This window comes from Oscarella lobularis, chromosome 13 (genome assembly GCF_947507565.1).
Source record: "Oscarella lobularis chromosome 13, ooOscLobu1.1, whole genome shotgun sequence".
Taxonomy (NCBI): domain Eukaryota; kingdom Metazoa; phylum Porifera; class Homoscleromorpha; order Homosclerophorida; family Oscarellidae; genus Oscarella; species Oscarella lobularis.
Window position 1 is genome coordinate 165,528 of NC_089187.1, and position 13,276 is coordinate 178,803.

At 48.4% G+C, this 13,276-nt stretch overlaps 4 protein-coding genes across 4 annotated transcripts; all 4 read right to left on the reverse strand.

Moving 5' to 3' along the window:
• Nucleotides 1-8: 8 nt before the first annotated feature.
• Nucleotides 9-1,812, reverse strand: LOC136194745 (inositol hexakisphosphate kinase 1-like). The gene is given in 6 exon segments (XM_065983966.1): nt 9-626; nt 677-852; nt 1,002-1,135; nt 1,194-1,329; nt 1,396-1,578; nt 1,669-1,812. Coding segments are annotated over 6 exon segments (1,092 nt in total). The 5' UTR covers nt 1,682-1,812; the 3' UTR covers nt 9-176.
• A 110-nt stretch (nt 1,813-1,922) lies between these two features.
• LOC136194742 (dynactin subunit 2-like) lies at nt 1,923-5,184 on the reverse strand. Its single transcript, XM_065983963.1, has 18 exons — nt 4,096-5,184; nt 3,982-4,041; nt 3,772-3,868; nt 3,644-3,711; nt 3,491-3,589; nt 3,388-3,444; nt 3,314-3,334; nt 3,231-3,266; nt 3,143-3,180; nt 2,967-3,087; nt 2,849-2,914; nt 2,750-2,794; nt 2,626-2,703; nt 2,502-2,573; nt 2,388-2,450; nt 2,292-2,331; nt 2,148-2,239; nt 1,923-2,085 (listed from the first exon to the last, which is right to left on the reverse strand). The coding sequence occupies exons 1-18, from the start codon at nt 4,198-4,200 to the stop codon at nt 1,978-1,980; spliced, it is 1,266 nt and encodes a 421-aa protein (XP_065840035.1). The 5' UTR covers nt 4,201-5,184; the 3' UTR covers nt 1,923-1,977.
• Nucleotides 5,185-5,517: 333 nt separating this feature from the next.
• Nucleotides 5,518-8,140, reverse strand: LOC136194741 (uncharacterized). The gene is made up of 4 exons (XM_065983962.1): nt 7,783-8,140; nt 7,683-7,724; nt 7,321-7,555; nt 5,518-6,799 (listed from the first exon to the last, which is right to left on the reverse strand). Exons 1-4 carry the CDS (start codon nt 7,852-7,854, stop codon nt 5,748-5,750), a joined length of 1,401 nt encoding a protein of 466 aa, XP_065840034.1. The 5' UTR covers nt 7,855-8,140; the 3' UTR covers nt 5,518-5,747.
• Nucleotides 8,141-8,274: 134 nt separating this feature from the next.
• Nucleotides 8,275-13,246, reverse strand: LOC136194737 (GATOR2 complex protein MIOS-like). The gene is made up of 34 exons (XM_065983958.1): nt 13,104-13,246; nt 13,020-13,053; nt 12,839-12,909; nt 12,706-12,782; nt 12,605-12,654; nt 12,490-12,548; nt 12,350-12,422; nt 12,241-12,291; nt 11,989-12,188; nt 11,891-11,932; nt 11,779-11,834; nt 11,644-11,717; nt 11,531-11,587; nt 11,398-11,472; nt 11,293-11,333; nt 11,178-11,243; nt 11,027-11,113; nt 10,912-10,978; nt 10,833-10,856; nt 10,706-10,777; nt 10,580-10,655; nt 10,436-10,519; nt 10,164-10,380; nt 9,904-9,975; nt 9,763-9,840; nt 9,641-9,713; nt 9,544-9,590; nt 9,375-9,466; nt 9,280-9,321; nt 9,081-9,226; nt 8,951-9,021; nt 8,777-8,879; nt 8,592-8,697; nt 8,275-8,468 (listed from the first exon to the last, which is right to left on the reverse strand). Exons 1-34 carry the CDS (start codon nt 13,206-13,208, stop codon nt 8,348-8,350), a joined length of 2,709 nt encoding a protein of 902 aa, XP_065840030.1. The 5' UTR covers nt 13,209-13,246; the 3' UTR covers nt 8,275-8,347.
• Between the last annotated feature and the right edge of the window lie 30 nt (nt 13,247-13,276).

The following is a 13,276-nucleotide window of genomic DNA, read 5'->3' on the forward strand; positions in this document are numbered from 1 at the left end:
CACGTCTCTATGGCAGCAACGTACGGTGTATATATTTATCTCTACAAGAAGAAAAAAAAGGCTGTCCACTGTAGCAGCAGCGATTTACATATACTGTAGCTCTCTCTAGGAAAAAAGTCCTCTCTGTACACACCACGAGGACACCTAAATAGCTAAAATACAGTGCTACGGTGCGCTCAAGCGGAGGAACTCCCACTACTACAACGGCCAAACTCACAAAAAAAGTCCTCGAGGAAACGTATTAGGTTCTTAAGCCCAAACAGGTATCCCTTATCGGGGCCCTCGTGAACGCGTCCGCTTCCGTCACCCGCGTTAGTCGAATGCGCGAAATCGATCATACGAACGTCTATGCAATCGTCGTAACCGTCGTCAAGGGAACAGCGATCCGCTTCGGCGTCGTAGACGAAGAGAAGCGAGCTGGAGTAAAATCGATACGTTTCCTGCTTTTCGATGAGAGCTCTCAGCTGACTGAGTCTCTTGAGAAAAGCGCGGATCATGCTCGTCATACCCACGTCAATAATCGGCTGAAAATATTCCAAGAGACCCGTTTTGAACGTCTCCGCCGTTAGCCGACGCCCGAAATATTTATCGCGATGCATGTAGGAGGATTTCGAGTGCAAATATACCTGATTAAATAAATATATAAATAAATAATTTAGATTTTTTTCTTTTTTACTTTCATTCCGCATATGCGCAGACCGAGGTCGCTGGACGTCGTGAACGCGCATTTCGCCTGCTGACGATCGATTTTCTCTCGCGTCGCGTCATCGCCGTGCTGTCGCGTTCCCATTTTAATATCAATGATGCTGGGCCGTCGAAAACGCGCGACAACGTTTTCCAGAACAAGAAACTCTAGGGGGAGGGGGAGGGAAGATATCAGGAGGAGTGTCCCTTTGTCATATCCTAAGTATGAGATCACATCCTCCCCTCCTTTTGTACTCTCCTTCCACATCCACAAACACTTCGAGGTGTCGATGGAACCCCCCAAAACCCGTCCATACCGTTCGATTCCGTCATTCGTCGAGCAATTTTCGGCTTCATGAAATCCGATTTCGTCCAACAGCGCTCTTCAAAACAAAAATTCAAAAAAATTATAAAAGAAGACTACGTCAGAAAAAAAACGAAACCTTGATTCCTAAAGCAAAACGAACAAACGGATTATTCGAGTCTAATAATTTTAATCATACGCATACCGTCCATTGTTGTAGGATGTTCTCGAGCCTGAGGCTATTCTTTCCTCGTCGTCTTTAATACAAAGGGAATCGGATTTCGTTCCTAAGGCCGTCGAACCCGAGGCGACTGTTCCGCTTTTATTTAGATCGAGCGTGCCTAAAAGAAAGCGAATTTCGACGTTCGATGTCGATGGGGGGCCCCCCGGCGATTCGTTTTTCTCGCCTTTGAATTTGGGAACGAATTCTTTGATGGCGTCCGGGGCCGTTTTGTAGAAAAGGAGTTCGGTTTCGTTGAGCGGTTTGCAAACGCTGTGATCGTCGAGTTGCATCATAGCGTAGTGGCCGCCGACCTGGTGGCTGAACGGTTGCAGCGATATTTCGTCCGATTCTTCGTTCATTTGGTCGCCTAAGAGAGATAACGGGTCAATATTGGGTGAGTCAGGAAGCGAGGGGGTGGTTTTTGAGAACGCTAGGGGTTTAGGAGGCAATTTCGCGCCTTTATCGGGCATCGTAGTTTGGCAGGGGGGTCTCTGTATGCTCGTCGTCGTCTTGCTGAGACGTCTTCAATGTCGGTTTAGTGTACAAGCGCGTTTGGCTTTTTCTTATAGACGCTAATCACGTGCCTATACCACGCAATGTGACGACACGGCGCGGCGCGCATGAGCGCACCAGCGTCAGCTGGCGCGTGGGCGGCTGGTTATCTCGTGTCTCGATCTTTGCCTGTCTGAACGTCGATGCATTATAACAACGTTTAGGACACTGACCCCGTTACGTTATCCAATAAAATACGAAGACACTCACAGACTCATTTATTAGAAGGGTTGACGTTAGCTAAAAGTGCGCCAATTCTCTGCTCAAGCGCTTCACAGTTGGCCACAATTGATAATGAATTTTTCTCAAACGTTGCCGTCACCTACGAATAGACCCAGGCTCTTCATCAAGTGGCTTTTGATTTCAGAATGAGAAAAAAATCACCGAGGCCATCACGGATCGATCTGATTCCAGCTGAGATTTGATTCGCTGTTGAGCTGCGTCAAGATACGTCACGCTCTGACTAAACTCCGCAGCTAGAGAGAATTAACACTTCGAATATTATCTAATTTACTAAGTAGCACTTGCCTTGGCGATGAAGCTCTTGAAGTGACTCCAGACGACTGACCTAATGTAGCAAAAAATCTCTAAAATAAGACCATATTTTTTTCTTTCTCCACTAACCAACTGAGGAAGAGATGAGGCCATGTGATCCCAATTCTTCACTAACTCATACAGTTCATCTACCTATTATTGATTGATTGATCAATAGAAAGACATCTTCTCTCAAGAGCGCACCTTTGACACTTCCTCGACTTTTTCGACACTTTCCTTGTTAGCTGCAATTTGACTCATGTGATACAAGACAGACTATATATACCTAATTAGTGTTATTCTATCTACATTGTCAAGCAGCACATGCCTGAAGCCTAGCTTCTATCTGATCAATTTGATCCAAATCCAAGAGAGACAGCTTTTCCTCCAGAGCTTCAGCTGCCGTCTAACCCCAAATCCTTGCTAGAAATAAACACATATATATGCCATACTGTCAGAGATTTTGATTCCGGGTGTCCTTCATGTGAAAAAAAAGTCTGGTATTGAAAATGGTGCGATTACTATATCATTACGTAGTCCCCAGTTCTTACTATCTCAGACTCCTTCGTTCCAACTGCAGCCTCTAGCGTTTTGACTCTCTGCTCCAACTCAGCAACCTAATAAGCCTATCGTTCCCTCACAATTTAATTATCGCAAAAAAGGCCTTGCCTTTGACAATTGTGCAAATTTCTCATGCTCCGGGCGGTAGTAAAGCTCATACGTCACGTGACCATCCCCACCAGTAGTAGGCGCCTTTTCTCTGAACGACTTCAATTCAGCATTGAGTCGCCTTGACAATAAACAATCAATGCTTCATTCATTATTTATTGTTTGTTTGAGAACACCTCGATAGTTCCCTATCAGCTGCTGACTGTCCTGGCATCTTATTAGAAAGAATAATAGAGTAGGAGAAAGTCGTCGTTTGTGGATTACCTGACCAAGAACCTTTTCCAAAGTGAACTCATTCAGCTATGTAGGAGAGTAAATTAACGAAAAAATCGTTGGTTTCTAGTCACCTGCTCGTGCAACTGTCCCGCCTAAAAAAATTTACTTTTATTCCATACAAATAGTGTACACAATATCTATGTACCTGGTTAGCTAAGTTGACAGTTGATACATCTAAATTCTTAGCCGTCTCCTCGACTTCCTAAAGACAATACTACATAATTTATCAATGAATGTATGGAATTTACTTTAGCGTCTTTCAAGTCTTTCAAAAGATCTTCCGTCTCCAGCTTTAGTCTCTGATATTTTTGATAGAGACTCTCCTTTTGTTTATCACCGTCAGGAAGCTTACGAGTCATAATAAATAATTCCATACTGATAGTCCCCTCACAAACGTCTACCAATTCAAATTCCGATCTCTTTGTGCCGTAACCTCTACTTCTCGACCGACCAACAGCATCAGAAAAATCTATTTTGAAGTGAAACGTAAGAGGTAGGCGTGGCCAGATAAAATAGTCTCAGTACGCACTCGCTTGACGCGAGTCCAAGACGCTTTTATTGAACATGTCATGTGACGCCTGAACGTCGACTTCAATGCCCTCGACCGTTTCGCTGACTGAGTCATCCTTGAATTACGGCAGTAAGTAACAGTACTCGATATAGGTCAAAATGCTCATATAATGAGTTTTAAATTCGCGTTGCAACGTCTATGGGTTTCATTCCGCTTGGGGGGCCTCACCTCGTAATGATCGTCTCCTCGCACCGGATCTGGAGTTTCGAACACTTCCGATTCGAGTATCTGTATATAAAAATGCTACCAAATAGTAAGAAGAGAAGTTGTACACACGAAGACCTCCGCCATGTCGACGAACGCCCGAATGTTCTTTCTTAGACCCCGGACGCGTCGTAAACGAGAATCATGGCGTTTCAAAAGTTTATGAACAAGAAGGACTTCCATCCTGGCTCGCTTCGAAACATAAAACTCGTACGTACGCACGAAAAAAAACGAATCGCGCGCGAGAATCTCGCCTAGGTTTGGGAAGCGGAACAAAAACGCGCCGAAGAGGAGCGCCGCGAGAAAGAAATGCGCGAACAATACGAAAAAGAGCAGGAAAAATATCGAACGAAGCAGTACATCGCCGGTAGCAGCGGCTCGGCGGCGAAACTATCGCTCAATTTCATGTACGACGCGCCGCCCGGTTTGCGCAAGCCCGAACAAGAAGATGACGGCAGCGGCGGCGTAACCGAGCCGAAAATGGAGTTGAAATTCGATTGGCAGAAGCAGATACCCGAGGGAAAGTCGGCGCCGCGAGAGAGCTACGCTAAGGATTTGGATATAAAGGATCGTCCCTTTGGGATTGAAGTGAGGAATGTTCACTGTTTGAAGTGCGGCAAGTGGGGTCATATCAATACGGATAAGATTGTAAGGGGCTCGTTTTTTAATAGGGGAGACTCTCTGTTTGATTTTTTTCTTTAGTGTCCACTGTTTGGTAAAGCGAAGGAGGAATCGTTCAGTGAGAGACATCTGATGAGGATTTTTTAAACTTATTGATTTTTTCTATTTATCTAAGTGCCCAGTCAGGATCCTACTCTGTTGATGAAGGAAATGCGTAGGGATGGGTTGAGTTTGAAGAGAAATGCCATGGGGAGGCAAGTCGATCCTCACGCTGGCAATCAGGTGAGAATTTCTCTTCTTTTATCAATCCTAAATACACGATAGTGATTTTCCTTCAGCAAATGCTTTCGTCGAGCGAAGACGAAGACGATCCGGAGATCATTTTCCTGAAGAGTCTAAGTCGAAAGCAGAAGATGAAACTCCTGAAGAAACTGGATAAGGAAGAAGGCGGCAACGACGTCACAGAAAAAACAAAATCAAAAAAGAAAAAGAGCAAGAAAAAGAAGAAGAGAAGAAGCCAATCAGACAGCGACGACGAGGTTTGGGTAGAGAAAGAGAAAACTCCGAAGGGGGAGAAGCGGCGGCACTAGTAGAGGGGGGATGTAGTACATTACGTACATAGCGTTTCACTTATACAAAAGACGTGCTAATAGCTGCTTTCAATGGTCAACCGCGTCGTGCACCTGGTCCAATTGACATAAGAACTAACACATAACAACGTAGGCGGGCGGGCGGGAAGAAGGCGTAGAAGTTTGTTCAGGGGGCAGGATGTGGTCTGATTGACACTGAACAGCCGCTCCGTGTTGGGTTCTGTAAAGAACAATAAGGGAGACCACCGCCACCGCTGAACAGTTCTTGGGCTTTAGGATCTTTAGGATCTTTAGTTGTGAGCAATTTATTAGTAAATTAGAAAGGAGGAAAAAAGGCATACTGTATACAGTATGGCAAAAGGGAGAAGAGAAATATTACATACAGAATATCAAAAGAGCGCGCGAGGAAAGAATGATTCAATCGAGGCAAAAAGCAAGACGTGACCAGACAAAGAAAGAATGTTCTAAACCCTAAACCTAAAATCGATCTGTTCTCTCTCTAAAAAAATCTAAGTGTCGTCAGCGCTCACCCATCACTTCAAAATTAACGTAGCCGTTACCAAACGGCAGAGGCGGACAATACGAATTACGTGCACTGCTCGTCGTCGAATCAGACGACGTTCGCGAGAGAGACTCCTCATTAACGGGCCCCATGACTTCGTACCCATAATTATTCGTCTCGTCGTCGTTCAACTCGCTTTCCTCCGGAAAACTTCCCCCTGCGGCACTCGCCCGTGCCGGACCCACGCCGCCGGCGTCGTCGTGAACAATATTTTCACCACTATGCCCGAGACCGCTGTCTTCAGATAAGCGGCTGCGCGAACTGCTGTTGCTGTACCGGCTGTTTTGCGAACTTCGTGTCAGTCGCTCTCGATGCACCGAATGAAGTCGCGTCGGCGAGCCCGTCGTCGTGTGGTCGTACTGCACGCGCACGAGCGGCGCCGCCGCGCTGTGGTTCGACGAGGAGAGCGACGATGACGACGACGTTATGACGCTCTTGCTTCGAAATCGCGCCATCATTGCCGCGTGCTTGTTTTCCGGAAACGGCGGCGAAAAACGATTCTCGTGGTGTGGTGACGTCGGACGAAAAGCCGCCGACGCCGAGTAGCCCCGGATGAGTTTTGCTGGCGTCATGGCAACGGCGGATTGGGTTCGGGTCATTTCGCCGCCGGCGCCACCCGATTGCTCGTCGGCGCAATTCATGTGGCTCGTTAGTTTCAACGTGCAGTTGAAATCGACCGCCTTTTCGACGATGGGATCGGTAGCGCAGCGCTGGGCGGCAGCGCGCGCTGCGCGCAACATTTCCGCGCACGTGTCGAGACCGCGTTCGACGGCGAGAAACGTCAATCCCGAGGGCGTTTCGTTCTCCGCCGAACACGACGGGCACGCGTCGATCCAGAACATGGGCCCGCTACTGCCCATTGCGCGAACGTGCGACAATTGCCATTTGGCGAGAACGCCGATTTGATTGGGACAGATCAGTTCGATGCTGTCGTCGCGAAATCGAACGAGCGCGTCGCGTCGACGACCCCATTTGTCTCCCATGAGCGGCGTTACGTGATAGACGCGTTCTAGAGAGGAACAAAAGGGGAATCGTTATTCATGCGCGAAGGACCTCCGATTTCGACTCGCACGCGCGCGCGCGGTTCACACACAGTAACTAATTAATGGATATCGTATTCGCTGGGGAAGGAGAAGGGGGCTTCGTTCTCGCAACTGTTTTGTTCAACAACGGAAAGACGATACTCCCCCTATTCTCGGCCTACGGGGGCCCCTATCTCGCTTCCTTGAACGCCCGCGGATTTGGAAACGATGGGTTCGCGCACCCGGAAGCCCGACTCTCCCCCCTAATCGTCTAGCCTGTTTTCCCTAGACCGATAGTGGTCAAAAGTCCGGTTCAGCGTTTACGAATGAAAAGACCGCGATGACGGTCAACCGCGCCCAACACGTGCTTAGTCTAGTAAACGAACCCCTCCTTCGTGCGACAAACAAACAGCCGCGACAACGTCGAACTATTTCGACTCGCTAGACATCGATTACGCTCGAAGATCGACGAAGAGAGGGTCCCTTATTGCATAGCGTAGCTACTTACCGCATCCAAGCGCTTCAGACAATTTCGCGAGCCACATTTCCATCTGGCCTTCGCTCTCAGCCGATACGATATAGGTGCGAGGCCGTGTGACAATCGAAAAGAGATTTCGTCGACCGCGTTTCTTTACGTCCGTGTTGATATAAAGAAACTGATGTATAGGAATGACTCCTTTCTGATTCGACTTCTCGTTGGACGCGTAGTAGGTCAGTTGAAACCGAGGTCGCGATGGTCCTTCCTAAAAAAGGGGAGGAGTTCGATTGACTGCTAATAGTCGAGAGGGGAGGGCGACGCGGCGCGGACGGCGCGTCGATTGTGGCTAGCGCGGTTCGCGCAGGGAGACGCGTCCTTCCGGCAGCACTTACCGTGCGGATCTGCTCCAAGACGAACCACCTGCGAGTCCACGTCTGGAAAAAGCAAAAAACGAGTCGTTAGACGTCGACGGGGCGGAGAGAACGTGCATACCAGGACGGGCTTGTTCAGTGGACCCGTTTTCGTCAGATAGCCTTCGCATAGAATAACGGACGAGTCTCCCATCTTTGTTTTCGTGAGAAAAAAGTCGTATAGTAGTAGCAGAGCGCAGACGAGCGACGGTTTTATAGCCGAGCACACTTTCTAACGAGAGACAGAGACGATCCGTCCAACGGCTGGCAATCTAGTCAACTGAAGCCCCAAGTGGAGAAAGTATGTTGATAACGGCCTTCTTAGACGCTTATCCAATAAACGAACTTGACGACTCTGTACTGCCCACTGAATAATCGGATTAACATCGTAGGAGGGACATGCTTCCGAGCCCGCCCTCCGCGTCCCGCGAGCGTTGCCTGGACGAGATAGAGGCGGCTGTGTCTACGCACTGTCGTTAGACCGTCGATCAAACGTTTGGCGGGAGTCGATAGCGAGCAATAGACCCCGTAAAAGGCGAACCGCCTCGACGACGGCGACGTCGGACGCGAGAAATCACATGCATGAAATATTAGACTCTGGAAATAATACGCTACGAGCCGGGGTCTTTTTTTTTGATGCAATATGTCTAATACGAGCTGAGACTTCGTGCCGCCGCCGCGGCGGCGGTGCGATCGACGGCGATGACGGCACCGTCGAGTGTCGTGCATTTGCAAGAGCATTTCGTCACTGGACACTCTGTGTGTTCCCTGCGTAATACAAACAAGACACACGCTAGGAAGTGGGAGTTAAAAGCGAGGGGGAGCCGCCCGTTTGCATGTAAATACGACGGAACGACGAGTGCGGCGAGGCGGCTCTAATAAAAGACCAACCTGAACCAACGTTCCATATGATTAGCGTGACCTCCGTGCCGGCACGTTTGACACCACGTGAACCAGTGATCGAATGGCGCTATTCGTCTTTCAGAAGATCCAGCTTCTATAGACGGCGACGAACGGCGGCGGCGGCGAGAAAAAAGAGATGACGGAGATATAACTGGGCGGCTCGAGTCACTAACCGGAAGAGGAGCAATACTTGACGGCACTGGAAACGGTGCCAAGATTGAGTAGACAGACGGAACAGCGAGGCAACGGTTTTCGACAACCGGGACAACTTTCCGTCTACGATGCATATATGGAAGAACAACGATGCAAGCCACAAATAAGCGCCGAAAAAATAAACAGGAACCTACCCGAGGCTGAGTTTGCCCGCCGCCCATTCCAGCATGTCGCAAGAGAGAGCTTCTAGAACCACGATTCGATCCTAGCAACGTATGCACGGGGACGATATATGGGTTTAGTCTATGATCACGAATGTCTTGCCTGGAGTAGCGGTGCTTCCCACTCCTCCTACGCCACCTACGCTTGAAGCCTCCCCGGAGACCGATTTTCCACAGTAGTTGCAGCTGACGAAGATTTGGGAGGGCGGTCGAGAGTCGCCGTTTCGTCGCTGCACGTCCAGCGTCGCTCTGAAGCAGTGCAAACATTCGACGGATACGTCGAAATTTTTTTATGTATGAACCTTTCGTTCCAGAGCTGCCAGACGTCGAGCAATTCGCGGTAACTAGAATTAGTGTACGTGCATTCGTAATTTGTAATGAAAACGACATTCATTACGCTTCGATCCAAGCGTCGAATTTTCCATTGGTCGCGAGACCTTTGGAGCCAGCAAGGCAAGCCACCAAACTAGCCGTTTGAACGTCACCCGTCTAACAATAACACAAAAGGAAGTTTGCACAACGAGTCAATCGACTTTTCTATATATGAAACCGCCTCCCCTACCGACCTTTTCCACGTATCTTTGCAGTAGATCAACACCCATTTCGGTCAGTCCTAAACCAGTTACTATTTCTTTCTTCAAAGCGCCCTCTATCTACCCATACCGGTTAGCAAAATGCCGTCAAGACAGCCCTCGTCAGTGTACTGTCTTGCCAATTGATTGACATAGACGTGAAGCTACGACACGATGAATTGAACTAATCGCCGCCTATTTTTGCTCTCTCACCTTGTCGGCGTCGAGAAACATGCACGCAACGGCCAACTTGTCGGTGAGCCGAAGACTCGATTTGTTCGCCTTCGGCGTCTACGAGTATACCAAACACGCGCAAATGCAATAGAGAAGGAATGCGCGCATTGCATGGGGTACCAGAACGGATTCCACGTCGTTCGGCTCGCTTGTTAGAAAGGCGAAAGCGGCAACCAAATAGGGATCGTCAGCCTGGAAAAATCGAACAAGGAGAACCAGGTCAAGGTTGTTCTCCCGGAAGCACTGTCTCCCCTAGCTAGTTTCCCTTTCTTTTCCTTCCCCTAAACGTGTCCGGGTACAGGACCTTTTATCTATGATAATCTATCTATCTATCTATCGATCTATCTTTTCTCAATCTCAAACTACACTATGCAGCTGACCTCGTCCTTGCGTTGGCGACAGATTTCGTGCCAAAGCGACTGATTGTCGGAATAGCCCGCAAGGGCCATGCTGATCAGATTCAACGAGGCAGCCCTCTTCTCATTATCTCGACGGGCTTCCGATGCGCCACCCAACAAGATGTTAACCGCTTTTTTGATGTACCCGTGAAATAGAGCGATCGTCGCCGCCCGTTCGAATTCGTTATTCAGCTCGAGTCTGGGAGAGACAGACGTCAAACGAGATCAATCAATTGATCGGTGGTCAGCCTAACCTTTTCAAGAAATCGTCAAGGCTTCGTCCCTCGTCCTCCACCTCCTCATCAATGTCCCAACCGCAGAGAAGCATTGACGACTTCCTGGGCGCGAATGAATGGACGCGTTTAAAAAAAGCGTGCGGGGGTGTGGTTTGAGCTAACCGGGCTTCGCTGATGTACTTATGCCGTCGGGGAATGTCGCCACCGAGGGAGTGGAAGAGCCTGCTGCCGTCTTCTCCTATATTCGATTAGGAGATCATATACTAGCGTTTTCTCTCTGTTCTTTGCCTCTTTGTCGTTCTGGTTCGAGAATTGTTTGAATTCCCGGAAATGGGTTGGTCGTCGAGCCGAGACGTTTTCCTAGTCGAATCGTTTCCCTATTGAAAAATTTACCACCCCTGTCTTCTTAGTTAACCTTCGTTCTTTAGACGAGAAACCACTACAAATATGCCGCTAATATTCTAAATCGTCTATATACGTCACATAGTACGTACGATCGAGCAACGTCCATAGTCGATAAAGTTCCTCGTTCTCTTTCACTATTGATCTATTCTTTGCCACCTAATAGTATTGCAAAAACCCGCCCTCTCTCGTCCATGACGCGCTCACATCGAGTCCGTATCCGTCGCCGGCCCGCCTCCTCATCTGCATTGACACATCATCCAAGAGACGTCCCTCATCGGATTTCCGGATAGACTATAGGGGGGAAACCAGTTCGTCATCCTCGTCATCATTAGTGCATCCAGATATATCTACCTACCTCGGATGCCCAATGAAATAGTCCGGATTCGGAGCCGTATGATACTTGCGTAAGCGGAGACAGATCCTTGGGAAATGACCTGTATAGATACGCGTCATCTCCTAATTGGAGTTACCAGAGGAATGCGCTGGCAGATGGTCAACTCGTCTACATCCCCTACGATTGTGAAAACACGCAGAACTCTAAGTGTCTGAAGGAGACAGTCGCGAGTGGAATTTGCCTTCAGGTCCTATTGTGAGCATGGAGCAGCGTTGAGAGTTGAGCCAGGCAAAGGAATGGCATTGCTTTCCTTTCACTAAGGAAAAGGAAAACAATGGCTAAGTGCTCATATAGGTGATCTCGTCTCTCCTTACATCCGATCGTGTGCTCGAGTAAAGGAAGAGTGATGTCGTCTTCGAGCGCCGTCAAATCTACTCTCGCATAAGCATAAAATAAATAAATAAATAATCCCGTTGCCAGGGGGTACCGGGCTCCGGTTGCTGGATGTCGAAGAGGCGAACGACAGACGAGTCCTTTCTCAGGGCACCCAGTAGAGCGCATCTGCATATTTCCCCAAAGAAGCGAGCGATAAAGGAGAGCCACGCGATTACGATTTCCATACCGATTGGGACACCACGCCAACTTGGTAAAGGGCCCAGGCCTATCGAGTGTCAAGATCTAAAAAAGCAACTAACCCTATGCATCAATCTAGACAAAATTAATCGATAAATTACGGGTTTTTCGAAGTAGCGCGTGTCGAAGAAGCTCACGGTTCCCTACGCGACTAAACGTCAAACCCCACCCCCGTTTTTATTTTTTAAATATTATTTACCTCGTTATACGATGCCAATCGATGCTCGTTGTGCGGATCGACGCAGACGCCGTGAACGTATTTCGTAAAGGAGACCATGTGCGGTCGAGTGGCGTTCTCCTCGCGAAGATCGAACATGCGTAGCTCCTTCTTACCGAAACCGGCGACGAGACGCTTGCCACTGAGCCACGCCAACGAAAGAACGCTCTCACTGGAGGAACCTTAGACAGGGGAGTGTCAGAGAAGTGAGAAGACTGGGGTTTTTTTCTCTACCTAATTCTGCAAGGGGATGTTTTTGTGACCATCGTCCTTGCTGAGATTCTCCTACGTTGGATTATGCATAGAAAGACGTGTGTTTTGGGGATCATAAAAAGACCTGTACCGGTTGGCGACGAGGCACAATCCCAGATGAGTAGCGAGGGATCGTTTCTCGATTTGTCGAGACCTTCGGCCAACTAGCCATAAAAAATATTCAAAAATAAAAATACCCCCCCCCCCCCCCCCCCCCGCGTTTTTATATACCAAATTAGGATGCTCAGGGTTCCATTCGAGGGAGAGACATGGCCTATTCTGCTTGGGAACTAAGCATACGTAAAGATATTAGACCCCTGACTTCTCTGTCTGTTTTTCTTCATACTAAATTCGCAGCCGTGAAAAGGGCTTTCTGTTTCGTCCAGCATTTTGAGACTATAGTAATCATGATAATTAATTAATTTTCTACTTCTCTCCTCCGAGTACCTGGCTAGGGAGACTTTCCCCGTTTGCTGCCCAATAGCGATTAGTTTGAGTCGTGGAGACGGATTCCAAGCTACGCACTGAAAGAGGTCGAGATGGAAATCGGAATTCAACCAGCCCAAGTTTTTACTCTTACCTTTGACGTAGACACTTTTTCAGGTATGACTGATACAAGAGCAGCGTACTTGTCTTCTGATAGCTGCATGCCTAGTACAAGAATATCTCTATGCTATTGTTTAATTAATCCTTATGGAGCACCCAAATTGGCAACTTATTAGCTACAAATGGCTCTATGGAAAAATTGATGTGAGGCTTACAATTGATGCCGCGGGGCATTGACGAGTCTTCGGCCTATGAAACGTTTTCCTCGAGCGTTCGAGGCGACGGTGACATTTTCTGACCTTCTTGCAGACTTCGAACAGTCGCAAATCGGCGCCGTGGGTCAGAAAAAGATTGTCCTCTTCGCGAGGAAGCGCCAGAATGTCGTAGCGAATCGAGGAGCTCATGGCGCACGGCGCTAGCCTCGTACCCAGACCTTTCTCTGTGTCCCGTATAACGGTCCCCAGCGAAAGCA

Bases quoted from the DNA above. Each gene is read 5' to 3' on its own strand.
- LOC136194742 (XM_065983963.1), bottom strand. From the start codon at position 4,200: ATGGAAGTCCTTCTTGTTCATAAACTTTTGAAACGCCATGATTCTCGT. The intron at 3,335-3,387 runs GTACATAGATAT...AAATTTTTTTAG, and splicing joins CTGTCAACTTAGCTAACCAG to GCGGGACAGTTGCACGAGCA. The intron at 2,574-2,625 runs GCATGTGCTGCT...AGGTATATATAG, and splicing joins AGATAGAAGCTAGGCTTCAG to TCTGTCTTGTATCACATGAG.
- LOC136194741 (XM_065983962.1), bottom strand. From the start codon at position 7,854: ATGGGAGACTCGTCCGTTATTCTATGCGAAGGCTATCTGACGAAAACG. The intron at 7,725-7,782 runs GTATGCACGTTC...TGCTTTTTCCAG, and splicing joins CACTGAACAAGCCCGTCCTG to ACGTGGACTCGCAGGTGGTT. The intron at 7,556-7,682 runs GTAAGTGCTGCC...CCCCTTTTTTAG, and splicing joins TCTTGGAGCAGATCCGCACG to GAAGGACCATCGCGACCTCG.
- LOC136194737 (XM_065983958.1), bottom strand. From the start codon at position 13,208: ATGAGCTCCTCGATTCGCTACGACATTCTGGCGCTTCCTCGCGAAGAG. The intron at 11,835-11,890 runs GTAATTTATCGA...TTGCTTTTTTAG, and splicing joins CGCGCTACTTCGAAAAACCC to ATCTTGACACTCGATAGGCC. The intron at 11,114-11,177 runs GTAGGTAGATAT...TCCCCCCTATAG, and splicing joins TATTTCATTGGGCATCCGAG to TCTATCCGGAAATCCGATGA.